The following is a 16788-nucleotide window of genomic DNA, read 5'->3' on the forward strand; positions in this document are numbered from 1 at the left end:
ACTATAAGACTATAAGGAATGACAGAAGTGACAAAGTTACATTTAAATATGATATATTTTCAATGATATAGTTATTTTCTATAAGACATCGTTTTTTTTACTAATGTTAACTGTGTTACTGTACTAAAAATTTTCATAAAGTGACATCATTAATGTTTCCTTAAAACATTATGCAATGTAAAATGTGGTTATTTCAAAGAAAGAAAATTAGGTTAGTTGTCTTTACAAAATGAATTAATCTGTTATTAATTGTACGGTAGAGCAAAGTCAAGTCATGAAAACAGTCATAAAAATGTACTGTATATTACACAGATTACGTATAATTTTTTACATTTTAATCAAAAAAATCGTATTTTAATAAAAAAAAAAACCTGATTTTAATCCAAAAAATCTGATTTTTTGATTTTTTTTAAAAAAATCAGGATTTTTTCATACCCTGATTACAAATGTTATAAGCCTATGCTGTATGCTAAAATTAAATGGGTGTTACTCTGAAATTAAAACAGCTGGGGGGGGGGGGGGGGCTGTTGGTTTTTTATTCGACTGCTCTTAAATTCATTTCACTGGAACAGTCAACAAGCATTTAAAAAAATTAGAAATTTAAGTAACATTAACTATTTTGGGAATTTTCACACTTGTTTTCCACACATGGAGACAATATCCAAAGATGATAATTAGTACAATGTTTACTCCTCCAGTATCAGACTAAGCCATATTTTTCTCTTCATGCTAATAGTTATTTCTTTAGACACATTCATTATGAAGATATTAAAAAAATGAATAAAAAGTCTTATAATTTGACAAAATTAGATCTCATTGATAGGCATTCAAACTGTGAAAACAGAACAATGGGTTCTTGCCTTTTAGATTTCATATAATTTTTTAAGTGCTGCTATCTTTCCTGTGTAAAATAAAACGTTTTATAATGTGAAAAAAGCTTAAAATGATTGAGTTTCATGATTTTATTAAAAATATATATTGTTTTAGTGTAAGTTTATGTTTTAAAAAGCTTTTAAGAAAAATTTACTTCAAGAGCAGTCTGTAACATAGCATAATTCCTACCCTCTGCTACTAATTGAATATGCTACGTTACTTATGTTCTCTTCATGTTTCATAATTATTCTCAAGTTTCTTCTATTATGCATAGGCATTTGAGGTATTTTATTTGTGCTTAAATATTATTTATTATTAATTTGGGCTAGGTTTTACATAAAGCTGAATGAATTGTGTTTTATTATTATTATTTTTCATTCTAATTTGGTTGGTCAGTTAAAATTAGTGTATTTATTAATTACTTTTTTTGCAATTTTAAAGCAGCCTCTGTGCAGTAAGACTAACATTCGAGAAGGTTTAAAAAGAAAGGAAGACATGAGCGCGAGACACTGTCGCCAGTAAGTCATTTTCATGCCTCAAATTAGTGGGGAAACCCAACACGTAAGTGCACGACTGCGCAGCAATGAACTAGAACTTTCGCTGGGCGCTGCCTCGCCAGCCAATCAGGATGAGCCATGAGGCGGAGTAATGTGTCTTTCCAGACTTTCAGAAAAAAATTCTAACCGCATAGTATCCCATATATGGTCATGTTTCTGGTTCTGTATTGTGGTTGGTCGGTAGATACGGGGTTGCCTCCCCTTTGTTTTCACCTTTGTAAGGGAAGAAAACTTTGTTGTTCAGCTAGTTGTCGCTTGATCGTCGCTGCGTTGTTGGCAGCTCACGGAAAAATTGAGCTGAGTTACAAATAGAGAATTTCAATCCTGTTGGTCGGGGCCAGGCCGAATCTTAACCTTTTTTTATCATTAGTTTTTCAGAACAGCATGTGTTGTGTGATAATACATTTACTATAAGTTACTATGCATAGTTCATGTAAAACAACAAATCTTGTAAACCATGCTTTATATATTAATCTTCTTTTATATATGATTTTTCTAATACTTTATTTTTCGGTTCAGGTTCATGCAGAGCAAATAAATTTGAATTTATTTAAATTTTAATCGGCTCAGAAAACACAACTGTTTTTAGTCACCATATTGTATTAATTTTTCTGTTTTGAAAATTAATTAGTATACATAGTAAGTTTTAAACTGCAATATATAAAAATGTTTGGAATGTTCAATTGTAATTGGGATTTTTTTTTTCAGATACCAAAAAGTTTGTTGATTACCTCTTCAAGTCAATGGAAACAAGAGAGTTTGATGTGCCAAAGACTATCACAACCACTACCACAACTTTGACGACGACTGCAGCGTCCAACAGTCTGAGCACTGTTGTCACTCAGTCAGCAGATCTGGCTCATGATTTATCTGGCAATTTGTACGGCAGAAATGTCGCAGACTTAAAACCTCCTGTTAAAGTTACAGTTGAAGCCAATACTGTAGCTGAGCCCACAAATGTGCCAGCGAATTTGTACAGCATACCTACCCCAACAGTACCTGAATTGCCACCTGTATTGTTTTCTGTAAAGGAAGTGTCACAAGATCCCGGTCCGTTAGTACCACCCTTTAAAGTTTCAGAACCAGTCCAAAGTCACCAAAGTGCAGGTGACAAAGTTCTGGGCTCAGGTCGAGAGGCTTTGGATAATTTTGTGCCTGACAAAGAACAACAATCGCATTCATCCATGGAAAAACGTAGTGAGGTACGATATATTATTGTTATTTGATCTTAATGAAAAGTGTGAAGTTGTGTTTTTCACTGTTAATTTTTATTTTAGCTTATTATTGAGTAACATGTTAATCATGTACATATTTGAAAACACTCATTTCAATTTTGTTCTATGCCTTCCTTTAAACATGTAAAATTAATGAACAAAATAACAGTTCTTGGTGTCTGTATAGCTTGGTATGTATAGGACATCTAAATAGGTGGATGATAGTGTAATGCTTGGAAAACTGCATGAAGTTATTAAAAAGTACGTATTGTTGATCCAGTTATAAGCGGGGAAACAGCAGTGAACACAGAGAGAATATATGAAGTGAGATGGCACATTGTTAAAACATTAGATTCAAAGTCCCAAGGACCAGGGTTAAAATATCTAATCTTGGGCTGGCCATCTTGTTTTTGGTTTTCCAAAGGTTTCTTTAAACCACCAAGAAAATCCCAGGATGGTTCCTTTCCAAAGCAGAGATCATTGCCCATTCTTTCTCCAATTTACCTTGATTTGTATGTATATGGGTCTTGAAGATGTAGGGTTAATTGTGTGTGTGAGTGGGGTTAATTGTGTGTGTGGGGTTAATTGTGGGTGTGTGGGATTGATTCTGGTTGTGTGGGGTTGGTTGTGATAGTGTGTGCACATGCATCTGTCTGTATAGTCGTTCGCCGTAAGATGTAAGGCTGTGTAAAAATAAATTTGGGTGATTATTGAAAATTACTTTCTGATTTTGCACCTTGGCAGTAGGTTTCAATTCCTAAAATATCTTATATTTTATTGTTCAAGATACACAAAACATATTTGGGCCAAAATAATTAAAATATTTGTAACCTGTTGTGACAGTGTCCAAGTCTGTTCGAGTCCTGAGCTAAACTTTAATTACCTACATATTTTTACAAGTGGTCAAAATGATAATGAAATTGCTGTGTTTGGTTTTAAATACATTTTCAGTAAACAAGCGTAGAGTTATCATTCATCTAAAGCCTATTCAAATAATGTGCTCATAATTTCTCATATTGTTATTTGGTATGTTTTGATTTATTTTCAGTAAACTTTGACTCATTTCTCTCTCTTTATAGATATCTAGTTATGAAATAAGTATTAATGAATTTAAACAATATCAATCATTATAACTTTATCTTTAATTATTATTTATATGTCCAAAGGGCACCTAATATTAGTTATGTTGTAAACAATTCAGTATTGATAGTTTTCAATAAACAAAATAATTTATACAAAGTATTGTAATCCATTTTAACTTCATATTTTAATCCAGATTACCACACATTTGTTACCTTCAAACTGAATTTAAAAACACAGTTTTTATTTTGTATAAGAGCGCCATCCAAACGAATTTGTTTTTGGTAAAAGTCGTAATTTTTGAGAGAGAAAAAAAATCTGTTTACTTGACCATTTCATCAATAAAATCGGCAAATATGAACACTGTCAAAGAACTATCTTATTGTTGCCAAGTTAATGGACGCGTTAGAGTGGCATATAAAACACTAAAATCTTAGGTTGCGAGAGGACCAACTCTGCGAGGGCAGAACAATAAGAATGAATGTTGTGCCTTTTTTAAGCCCCTTGGTATAACGCGGGCCGAGGCTGGTATATGGTATATTGTGCTGAGGCGAGAACAGCTCTCACTCGCATGCTGACTGAAGTCGCACACTTAAATGAATGTACTACTTTATAAACATCACTTTTGAAATACATTTTGTTCTTATTATTATATACTGATTAGGACATTCACTATTTCCATAATAGGTATGATTAATATGAAGACTTATACCACAAATATTTCATTTGCTAGTTTAATGTTAGAATTGCTAAAAGCAAAAAAAAAAGGTCTTTGGTTGTGTAATATTAAAAGTTTATGTTGAATTTCAGGATAAAAATTTGAGAGACCACTATAGGAGGAAGGAGCGACCAAAGTCATCTATGAGGAATGTAAGGATAAGCTCTCGTTCATTTGATCATCAGAAAAGATCACGAAGTAGTACTGAGAGGGATAGAGGCCGACAACGTGGGCATAATTGGTTAAATAAGTCTTCATCCACTAATTGGCATGATCGAGACAGAAGGTATGTTTACTTTATTGCCATTACACTTGTTGATTATATTTCAATTAGCTAGCAGTAATTTATTTATGTATGAATTTATGACATGCCTACTGACAGTTGGAAAACTTTTGAGATAGGCACGGCATAAAACAGTCAAGAGACTTAAAAATGTATACAAACAATTACACAAATGACAAAGCAGGTAGGCATTACCTATAGGTAGGTACCACATGCAGCTAGGCACCATACTGCAATCAGGCACCACCCACAAGCATGCAGCAACTACAACAGACAGGACATTTATTTTCTACAGGACAAGACAAGATACTTAAAAGACAAGAACTGGCAAATACATATAAAAAAATTAATACAATGTATGCTAGGGCTAAAAGTAATAATAAAAAAATTATAGTTACTGGCGGGGAAGCAGGTTTGAAAAGGATAGCCCAATTAGAGTTTTATTTCTTAGCTAATATTTACACTATTTATTAAAATTCAACGCTTAAAATGCCTGCCCACAAATTAATCACTTCTCAAGTCCACAATTCACTTTCTCCACTGGAGCTCGGCTAAACAGCGGCTCTCTCTACTTCTGGTCTCGTACCGCACACCCCTGTCCCAACACGCCGCCACACACACAACACAGTCGCAGATGCTTTGGTCCCCGATGCACCAAGCTCGTAACTCGTCGTCCACTTACGCCTCCCCAAGGGGTCGCTCGTCCTCTTCACTTCACTGCCCCGCGAGTCTGTCTCTCCGCGTATGTACCTGCCGAGTCCTGCCCTCGGAAGTGTCGCGTCCCAGACTCAACACTTGAACCTCCGAGAACAGTGGCGACGTAGTTAGGCCGCATCCCGAACCCTCAAGAGCCACAGCTCGATGGGAAAGTGCTTGGAAAGGGAAGGGGAGTAGCGAGGCACCGCTGATAACCAGATCAGGTGCCTAGTAGTAGTAGAGGGCTGGGTGCTACCTGCAACGCTCCCCACCCACAGGCATGCAGACTGGCTGGCCAGCGTTGACTCTAGAGTCCTCGTGACAGTATCAGATAGGAATAAAGTTTGCTTGTTTATATATGTAATCAGATTGGCTAGTGAAACAGGGTGTCTACCGGTCACGGACTCATGGTCACGAATAAGTCACGAAAGTGCCCAAATTGGTCACTTTTTTTTTTTTTTTTTTTTTGTTACTGTGTGAGAAATAATTTTCAATATACAACTGTGGATGCTTGTCAGCAACACAGGCATTTTTTTTTATCAAACGTTACAGCTTCATTTTATATTAAAATTTTCATTCTTTTTTTCAACTTCTCAGCGAAAATTACCCTACTTGGATGTAAACAAATACCTTAATCAGAGAATGTACATATCAAATATGTTTCGTCATGCAAGTGTCTTGTTATGCGTGGCATGCTGGATAGTGAAGCGTTATGTTGACAACGTGGCGGTAAGAGCCTGTGCGACATGTGACGACGCCTGTGTGGTTAACAGTAATATTTGTATACGCAGCAGAAGCAAAAAATAAGTCAGTTATTACAGAATTGATGTTTTCGGCATAACAAGTTACAGATAAAAAATAAAAAGTGTACCGTTAAGTTGTAGCAGTATTTTAAGGATGTGTGTTTGCGTGTGAAAACTTAATTGTTCAAAAACTTGTGGTAGACGTTTTCAGCAGTGTTTTATAAGCGTTAAAATTGCCAGGGAAGTGTAATTTTCAAGACATTTGTTTGGAAGAGGAGGAATATAAATTGTGGCTAAGAGCTGGTAAGGATATGTTTTCGGCTGTTTGTACACTATGCAAAAAATATTTAGATGTTTCTCACTCTGGAATTAATGCAATCAAATGTCATGAAAAAGAAGGGGGGGGGGAACATGGCAATTTTCTTAATGTTCACAAGTCAGACAGGCAGCAAAAGCTCTCGTTTAGTACTATCCCAGGAGAGACACATCAAGAACAAAAGCTCTCCACTTTCCTTGTTAGTGATAGTGCAACCAAAGTGGAGATAGTGTGGGCTGCTCATTGCATCTGTACGCATGCTTCAACCCATTCAGAAGCAGCTGCAGTGGAACTTTTTTCACTTATGTTTCCAGATTGCTTCAAAAATAAAATTACCAAAAGATAAAGTAGCATATAGTGTCACATATGGCCTTGAGCCTCATTTTACATCATTATTGTCTGATAAGAGTACAGAAAAGCCCCTTTTTTACTATCTTTTGATGAAAGTCTGAATGATATTTGCCAAAAACAGCAAATGGATATTGTTGTTAAATATTTGGATTCAAAAAACAGTATATCATGTACTCGACACTTAACATCTGCTTTTCTTGAGCATTGTACGGCTGTAGATTTGCTTTAAAAAGTTCTAGTTTGTGTTAGTGAAGCCAAACTTTCCCTAGAATGTTTAATTCAACTATCTAATGATGGATTAAATGTAAATCTGAAGTTGATTTCTGATCTGAAAAGTTACATGAAGAGTACACTTTATGCTGAAAAGGAACCTTTGGATATTGGTACTTGTTCATTGCACATTATCAATGGTGCCAACAAAACTGCACACACAAAGGTTTGTTGGCATTTCCCATCCAACAAACTGTATAGCACCAATTAATTTATTTACTGATGCAGTAAACAACTCGCTGTACAGGTTTATTTTAATAAAAAAATTTGCTTGGATTGTAGGAGTTTTTGGGACTTATACTCATACATACCAAGAAGAAATGACTCCCATTTTATTTAATTAGGTATGCCTTTTTTGATATAGAACATACCTGAATGTTTTCACTGGAGAGTCTGTTAACATTTACTTGTAATCAAGATGAAGATAGAATTAAGTATTTTTGATTGCAAATGTTATAATTGTAACAACCTTCTCATATTACTAATATAAAAACCTAAATTAAATTATACCTTGTTCCAAATTTTTTTTTTTTAATTATTAAATGATTCAATTGGTTTACATTGATGAATCCAGGAAGCGTTTGGATATGTATCACTCAGTTATAAAACATAATAATACTCTGATTTGAAACAAGAAATACATATTTTTTTATGAAATTTTATATGAACAAACTTTATGGTAAAATTTTAATGAACCATTGTATTGAGTTATACAGAAGGATTCAAAAATCCTTTGGCAAATTTTAGTTTGCCTAGTCATACATGCAGAGTCTTTAGTTTGCATACTTTAGTCAGGCATACAGAATCAAGTCATTTTTACAATAGAACATTGGGTTGCAAACGTCTTATGATGGGGCTCCTGCCGATTTGGATAGCATTATCGATGCAAACTCTATGCTGCATGGCCAATTCCTTTTGTTTCACGTTACATTAAACGCATCTCTGCCATCATATATGTCTGTTGCTCTCCAATCTTAATTGGCAATTTCCGTGCCTCATATGATTCTGCAACAAGTCCCAACTCGCTTGCTCACTTCGCATTTGTGACCCCTTGTTCTATTGTAAAAATGACTTGCTTATACCTGACCTACACTTAACGTTTGTGTGAGGACTTTCGAATCATCGTGTATTTGATTGCTTTGTATTTATGTAATTTTTTATTTTTTTTGTTTAACAGGAGAAGCTGGTCGCATTCTTTGTCTCCAATTGCTGTTGGGAAAAAAACCAAAATTGCAGGAACAACACGCTCCAGATCTCGTTCGCCGCGTTACTCACAGAAGAGTCACTACCACGGTGGCTCACCGTTATCAAGGGCCAGGTCGTGGTCTCGCTCTCGGTCGTACTCGAGGTCTCGATCTGCTTCCAGGACTCATTCCAGATCATCTCGCTCACGCACCAGAACTCGAAGCCGGACTCGATCATCAGATTCCGAAAATTCATTGAATGGGTTACGAGTGCATGGTAAAAGTGAGCTGTGTTACAATATCTTTATTCTAGTTGTAAAATATTTCATTTTTAGCTAAAATAAGCTAAATGTATGCCTAAATTGGATTCGATCCCAGTTAGTTATTGCAGAATACACATCATGATCCACTTTCCACAGTTGTAAATAATTTTTGATAATCTTTACAAATGGCTTGCCTCATTGTTTTACTTTTAATCTTCCCAATTAAAAAAAAAACTAGCTAAAAAATGATTTTTTTTGTTTAGTTTAAGTTAAAAGATCATATATATATATATATATATATATATATATATATATATATATATATATATATATACACACACACACACACACACATATATATATATATATACATACATATATATATATATATATACATATATATATATATATATATATATATATATATATATATATATACACATACATACATACATACATACATATACCTACACCATTGGCCTTGATGCTGTTACCAATCTGAGGTCTGGGCTAGATGGCTTGATTTACTTTGATACGAGAACTACTGCATGGCTGACACGGTATGAAAGGGCACACGGACCCTGTAGAATCTCCTCTCGGGGCGAGTGGGAGCGAGATTCGGACCCTCTTAATTTCTTACACCAATTGCCTAGACCTGGCCCGCTCTCAGCGCCGGGCACGCCTTAATGATTAACACATTGGGTTCTCAAGGCACCCCACATGCCACCATGAAGTAGATGTTATACACATAGAAACATGAAGAAAGGAACACCATTTAAATCACATGTCTAGGTTTATTAAGAAGTTACACGCTCTCGTATACATTGTCCTTTAAACAGTTAAAAAGCCCGAGGCACGAATAAGTTTATGTTGCGGTGTGGTCCACCCACGTGGCCGCACAAGAATCACGTAAGGCTGATTAAATACTCGCGGAGAGTAATAAGAATAATTATTTAAACAGCCTGTCGGCCGAAAGAAACCTTGAGGAGAAATGTAAAAAGATTTAAAGACTTGAGAACATGAACGGAAAACTACTTATCAGTGAATACAGGCTTGTGTACGTTATATTCAGAATAAGTTGGCATAATTTTGTCAGCAGATATTGCAAATGTAACTAAGACTTGTAAGCGATGATTTGTTATTCACTAGAAAGCTAAAAGCAAACATGGGTTGCTGGCTACAAAATATATAACGGTGCCATGTATCCTGTTTGTAAATTTACGACAAAAGAGTTACAGAAGTGTGTAACATTTACATTTTACGACTGGTGTAAGAACTTCAGAAAAGAACATAACATTTTATAAAATAATGGTATATCTTATTTCAGGTATACTTAAAGTATTTTCATTCACTTTTATTCAGTTTAGTTTGATGCTACCTTGTGGAGGGCTATGTTACTTGGTAAAGCGTCATTACGTGTTTTCTGGTCGACCTGTCAATTCCTGGAATATATTGCATGGAATGAAGCCAACAATACTATTTTATTTTGCAACCTTACAACACAGATGTTTCCTAAATAGAAAGCATTTGACAGCGAGTTTACGGATTGCTTGTAGTTTTCTGTCAATGTCAAACAGTTTTAGCAAAAAATTGTACATCATCAAGCATGTTGTTTTTCACCTCGTGTTACATACATGGATAGGCTTATTGCATAGCATGTTTTTCCAACATGTTTACATCAGTTCTCAGTGTATCATTGCCAGTATTCTAAATAATTAATTTTACACCTTAAAATTTTTTTTGTGCAGTCTAGTATTTTATTTGGCTTGCCAAGTGGCAGGCACGTCTACACAACAAGAAAAGTGAGCTATGTTAGTTGACATTGGCATAAAACTTCCAAGAAAGAGTTAATAATTTGAAATGTACCATCGTTGGTATTGGCTTGAATTCCACCATCCTTGTTTACAGATCGTAAAAAGGAATTCTATTCTGGAGCCAACACGCCAACACAGGATAGTAATCACGGAGATGTTGATATGAGGTTAACCACTACTTCTCAAAGGATACAGAGCCTTGTCAGTGCAAGTTCTAGCTCTCTCCTTGATTCCTCTATCACTGCTTTGACTACAGCATCCTCAACAATGTCTATGTCATCAAAGTTACGCTGTAGGGATTTTGATGGTAAGTGCTGTCATTTTAATAAGAAAAACAATTTTAGTATAATTTTTTGATGTTGTTATAATTTTCAATGTAATATATAGAGTGCCTTACACTAGTTTGCAGTATGGAATAAATATATTTCACACTGTTCCCAGATTCATACTGCCCAGTGACATATAATTTTTGCACTCCGCTGATTATAATCATTTCATTAATAAATATGGCATGCTTACATTTAATGTTTAACTTAGTAAACCATTGTAGATTGTTAAGTTTTAATATTTTATAATATTACACCTTAGTTTACGTTTTTTGTAATTTTATGCATTTGTGTACACTAATTGAAAACGACAAAAAGTTAGTTTTCTTGGATTCATAAATATAAGCATAAAATAAATGTGTAAAAAAAGTATTTTGAAAACTAAATACATTTTAGTCATCGGTGACCATAGATGGCACTCCTTTGCAAAGTTAATATTCAAATATGGCTGTAATTAGATCCTATAAATATAAATTTCAGAATTGAAAATGTGGCAATATTATGAAACAAAATGGTGTAAACAGTAATCTCTAAAGTACTGTAAATGATACTATTATATAAATATTTGCTATTACATAAATTTTGGGCTTTACTTTTGCAAATATTTCTAATGGCATAAGGGTTCTTTTAAAAAAATCATAATGCTACAAAAGCATCCTTTTTTGTTTTCTAATACTCATGCTGTATTAAAAAATGCAAAATAAAAAACAATGCATTAATTTTTAATATTTATAAAACTATAAAATAATTTCAGTTGACATTACTATTGAAGTTGTAGACCGTCTCAAAAATTAATTCAATTGTAATTGCCAATGGTTTCATAGGAGAAACTATCTGTAGCAGTCAACTCCTAATAATTTAATCTATTTCATCAGCTATGCTTTAATGGAGAGAAATTTCAATATTGATATATAAAAAAATAATAATGACCAAAATATTGTTGAAACTATAATGACATCTCTCAGTTCCAGCTCCTTAAAGGTAAAAATAAACTGCTATCTGATAGTGATTTTGAGAATTGCAGCAAAAAGATATATTTTTTATTAAATTCTCATTTCAAATTTTTTTAAAGCATAAATGTTTCAGATTTATTTCAAAAATATTTCCTGACCCTACTGAAAGTTTCTAACTTTTCTGAAACAGTACAAAGTTGTGACTAAAAATGTTGTGAATATGGCCTATATTTGGCAACAGTGCATACCAAAACAAGAACAGCATTAAGGTCATAAATCAAATATTGGAAAGGGAAAGTAAATTCCCATCATACTGCACACTTAAAACTAAGGATTAGGCATGCTATAGTTGTTCACCATTATTGTGTATTTGTAAACCATCACTTTCTGTAAGTGTATTTTATTCCATGTCAAATCACCCAATAAAAAATTAATTTTACACCCACCACCTCACATTTTAATGAAAATTGGCACAATTGTTTATATTAATATCCTAACACTCGCCAAAGGTTTTTTAATCCAAATTTTGACGCCCTAAAATATTGGTGCGACAATTATGCGATAAAACAGGTTATGTCCAAAAGGAAATTACAAAATGGCTGGCAATAAATCATCTGTAAATAGACACAGTCCATTATTTTACTGATGGCTGTGCTGGTCAATATAAAAAAAGGAATAGTTTTAAGAACCTGTCTGAGCATTTGAAGGACTTTAATATGAAAGCTGAACACTAATTTTTTGCTACAAGTCATGGGAATTCAATATTTGATAGTCTAGGAGGATCGGTATAAAGAATTTTAAGGAAAGCACGCCTCCAACTACCATATTAAGATCAAATTATGACGGCAACTGCTGTCTACAACTTTTGTGAAAAGAACATTGAAAACATTCACTTTCACTTTATTGTCAAAAAAATGCTTAATCACTACGATTGAAACTAGGAAAACAATTTTCAACAACCCGGACTATTCCTGGTACCAGAAGTTTTCATAATTTCAAACCACTTCAGACAAACGACCTTGAAATTAGAAGGACTACTGATAGTCTTAACCCTGCACCGATCTTTTCTTATCAAACTTCTTCTGATTGGGTATGAGTTCGGCCATCTTCAAATAACAATGAGGCTGCAAATTATGATGTTAACTGGTATTTTGGACTAGTAAAAACTATCTTCAGTGAAGAAGATGTGGAAATTCTTTTTCTCCACCCTTCAGGACCAGCTGTATCTTCTTATTGGCCTCAAAGAGAAGATGCCTGCATAGTGCCTTTGGAACACATCATCATTGTTGTAGAGTGGCACCGGAAGAATGTATTATTTCAAAAAAGGTTGTGTAGAAAAAACTGAAATATGTTGGATGAAGTGGAAAAAGTATTTCAGTCAGCCTTAATATGTATTAAACTCACAATATTAAATGTGGATTTTGAACAATATATTTTGTTTGACTTAAATACTCAATCGTCTATTGAATTTGAAAAGATATTTTTCTGTTGTGCACAGAAATCAAAACATGTTAAAAAGCCAACGTTATTTTTTATTTATCTAATCTATAATATAAAAATGAATCACAAAATGTGTTGGTAAGCGCATAACTCAACAACGCCTGGACCAATTTGGCCAATTTTTTTTTTTTAAATGTTCGTTGAAGTTCAAAGATGGTTTTTACGGCGATAAAAATTCGAATAATTGCCGGAAAAACCCTAAAACCAGCCCTTTTCTTTTTCCCATACAAACATTTTCTAACTAAAACGAGCACTCATTGTTGTTTAAACAATGTAGGTATGTTCCTAACGTCAAAGAGTCAATTTGCACTTTATTACCTCTGTACAACGTTCAATCATATCTATCAAAACAGTGTCCGTTGGAGCACAGATAAATAAAAAAATTAAAAAAAACGAAATTGTATAGTTTAATTTGGTCGGCTTCGCGATATTATTTCATTTGTTTTACTTTAAAATGCATCAGTTTTCAAGTCATTACATCAGTCAAACAAAACCAGCGTTACCAAAAGTATTTCATAAGTTTAAGTTTTTATTATTTCTTTTCCCTATTTTAAATACGGCTTGAAGGATTTCACTCCAAGTCATATCAAATTTAAAAAAAGTTGAAACAACAACAAACTGTCAATGTCAGTGTTTTTTTTTTTTCCTTGGATTTTAGGTTACCTACCCTAATGAGTTTGCTTTTGTCAACTTATACACGAAACAAATTCTTACCTATATAGTGATTTGTGCAGTGTTTATTTACCTATGATCGCTAATTATTGCATGTGACAAAATAATCTATAATATAGAAGATATGCCTCCTATTAGACGAATCAATTTAGGTAGAAGAACCCGAAATGCTACAAACCAAGCTAATTACCGATCTAATCATGCACTACAATGAAAATAAAAATTATTATGTTTCACATGATTAACAATAAAGAGATTACTTATTTTTTTTATTTATCTTTTTATTTATATGTTTTATTTAATTATATTTCTTATTCACAACACCCTATCACCAGGGTGACAGTTCTGTTCAGGAGTATAAAATATGTAGGGAAAAAAAATGTCACATTACAAATCATTTTGAGAGGACTTTATTGCAATTTAATTAGGCAGTACGAAGTCTGCCGGGTCAGCTAGTAGCCTATATATTTAAGAGTATTTTAAAACAAATTTGAGCATTCTGTCATGTCTGAGACTCCAAATATTGTGGTTTTTGTAAAACAAAATACCAGTTTCTTAAATTTATAAAAAAAAAAAAAAAAAAAAAATGGCCGAGATAGGTTGATAAAGCATTTTTTTTTATACTGCTTTTAGTTATCACACACACCCTTCCTGCAAAATTTCATGATATCTTGAATAGTTTTCAAGAGAAATATTTTTAAAGTTCTGAGTGAACTTTAAAGGCATGATTTCGGAGGCTTCAGATAATGGCAAATTAAGAAAATAAATATATATAAGAGGTAGAGCAAAAAAATTTTGCATGTGTTATCAGGATATTAATAGAATCAATTGTGCCAAGTTTCTTCAAAATCTGAGCGGGTGGGTGTGTCATAACCTGGGTGACTTGACATGGAGTGACCCTTGAGCAACGTGTATGGCATTGAACAACGATAAAAATTTCAGAAAAAGGATACTGCATGCGAGGAGACATGTGCCCTTTTGATCACGGAAACGACCCAGTCGTGGTGGAGGATGTGTCGCTTACGTCTGGATTTCCGTTCGGGACGTCGTCGCCCACGTTGCCAAACAGCCTGCAGCCCCCGCCCCCACCCCCGCCCCCTCCCCCTCCGCCGCCACCGCCCCCCGCCGCCCCCCGCCCCCACCAGCAACACAGACTCAGCTCAAAGGGGTGGACTTGTCTGTCCCACCGCCTGCCCTGCCGGTCCACATGATGTCGCAGCATCACATGAACATCTCTTCATCCACAAACATGGGTAAGTTTTAGCAACGAGTCGGCAATTGAGCTGACGATATATTTTTACTGCTCTGAGCAAGTGTTCTTCTTCTGCATTTTTTTTTTTTTTTTTGTTTTCGTTATGATCCCAGTACCGTCTCAGTTGGGGTAACATTGGCCCTTTGAGGGTAACTTTGGCCCAAGACAAAAAAAATGTTAAACCATGTTACAACTCTTCAAAATATTTATTAGATGTGATGATACATGTGTTACTTGGCAGTAAAAACACAATTAGTATGCATAAGAACAGTAAAAGATTCACTATAAAGGCATTTATCTGTTTTCTACCAAAATTTAAAAAAAAAATTGATTAGTGTGAAATAACAATCGGATGGCACGACCTGGAAAATTCACTTTGGGGCGAGACTTGGGATATAGGTAGTACCTCTTTAGGGTGTTCAACCCTCGAAACAAGAAAGCACAATGGCCAGCCAATTTTGAGAAGAAAAAAAAAGCCTTCAAACATTTGAGCTTAGCTTATGTACTAATAAGTATCACTTTGTCGGCAGCAGCTGAGCAGCTTAGTTGGTAGCATTCTTGGCTACTGCCAAGTTGTACAGCGTTTGAATCTCGGTCGCGATCACGTTTTGTGTTTATTTTATTGTAATGTTTTTGTCTACAAATATTTTAAAATAAGTATTTTTAATAAATAAATATTACAATTATAATATAATAAATACTCTTATTGAAAAATCAAATGAAATATATTGAATACAATTGACATGGTATTTTAATTATAACAATACAAAATAATTATTAAGTATATTAATAATAGTATTTATGATTAGATTTATATTAAATATAATTAAAATGTTTACAACATGCATTAAAACTAGACAAAAACTTGTCTATTGAACTCTCCAAAATCGGTTTTGACCTGACACAGGTTATATGGGTACTAGAGAGCAGCTGTTATTTTGTTGAATACAAAAAACGTTCCTTACTCCAAACGGTCTAATGGGACAACAGTTTTTGTTTATTATTCCATTGTATCAAATCTTTTGAAGGTTAGAATGTGTGTTAGATAAAGTTTGGATTTTGCATAGATCATACTATTCTCCATAATACGGATAGTTTCAATAGTTTACAGTAAAATGTCTCAGAGTGAAAATACTATCAGTCTACCAGCAGTTGACAATGAAACTGCTGAAGAATCGATAAATAGTGATAGTTCAAAAGTGAAGTTAACAAATGTATTTGAATATTGTAAATGTTTGCTTGCTGAAAATAATTTAAATGTTTTGGAATGTTCTGCTTCAATTTCTCATGAAGCTATGTTGATGGTTGAGGAAACATACAAACACACTGTGCAAATGTTGGCTGATAAAATGTTTGTAAGTGGTGAATAGCTTATTCGTGCTAATGAAGTGTGTGAAGAAGAATTTTTTGAGCAAGTGCAAGCCCGAAGAAAAGAATAAAAAAGAGAAATAGAATATTATGCCTTTGGATTATAAAATTAAAGTCGTTGACATTAGGAAAAAGAAATCCTGCATGGCATTTGAAAAAATTGCAAAAATTGGATGTAGTCTGTTAAAAAAAAAGTATTTATTCAAATGGGAAGAAGACATAAAATAAGGAGGAATTAAGTTTGATAAATATGCATTTATTGATTCTTGGACCTATGATTGTTTTGTTGAAGTCAGACAGAATTATCAGCAAGTAATTACAAGAAATTTGCAGCATTGGGCTTTATCTGCCGCTG

General features: G+C 33.9%; 1 protein-coding gene across 1 annotated transcript in view; it reads left to right on the top strand.

Annotated features, from left to right (window-relative positions):
* The window catches only part of LOC134528987 (RNA-binding protein 26), a 63369-nt gene that overhangs the window by 6040 nt on the left and 40541 nt on the right, over positions 1-16788 (top strand). The window contains exons 3-8 of the mRNA XM_063362654.1: positions 2139-2632; positions 4535-4728; positions 8279-8568; positions 10457-10669; positions 14756-15014; positions 15056-15066. Coding sequence (XP_063218724.1) covers positions 2139-2632; positions 4535-4728; positions 8279-8568; positions 10457-10669; positions 14756-15014; positions 15056-15066 — 1461 coding nt within the window. The remainder of the gene's footprint in view (positions 1-2138; positions 2633-4534; positions 4729-8278; positions 8569-10456; positions 10670-14755; positions 15015-15055; positions 15067-16788) is intronic.

The sequence above is a fragment of the Bacillus rossius genome, chromosome 2 (genome assembly GCF_032445375.1).
Source record: "Bacillus rossius redtenbacheri isolate Brsri chromosome 2, Brsri_v3, whole genome shotgun sequence".
Lineage (NCBI taxonomy): Eukaryota > Metazoa > Arthropoda > Insecta > Phasmatodea > Bacillidae > Bacillus > Bacillus rossius.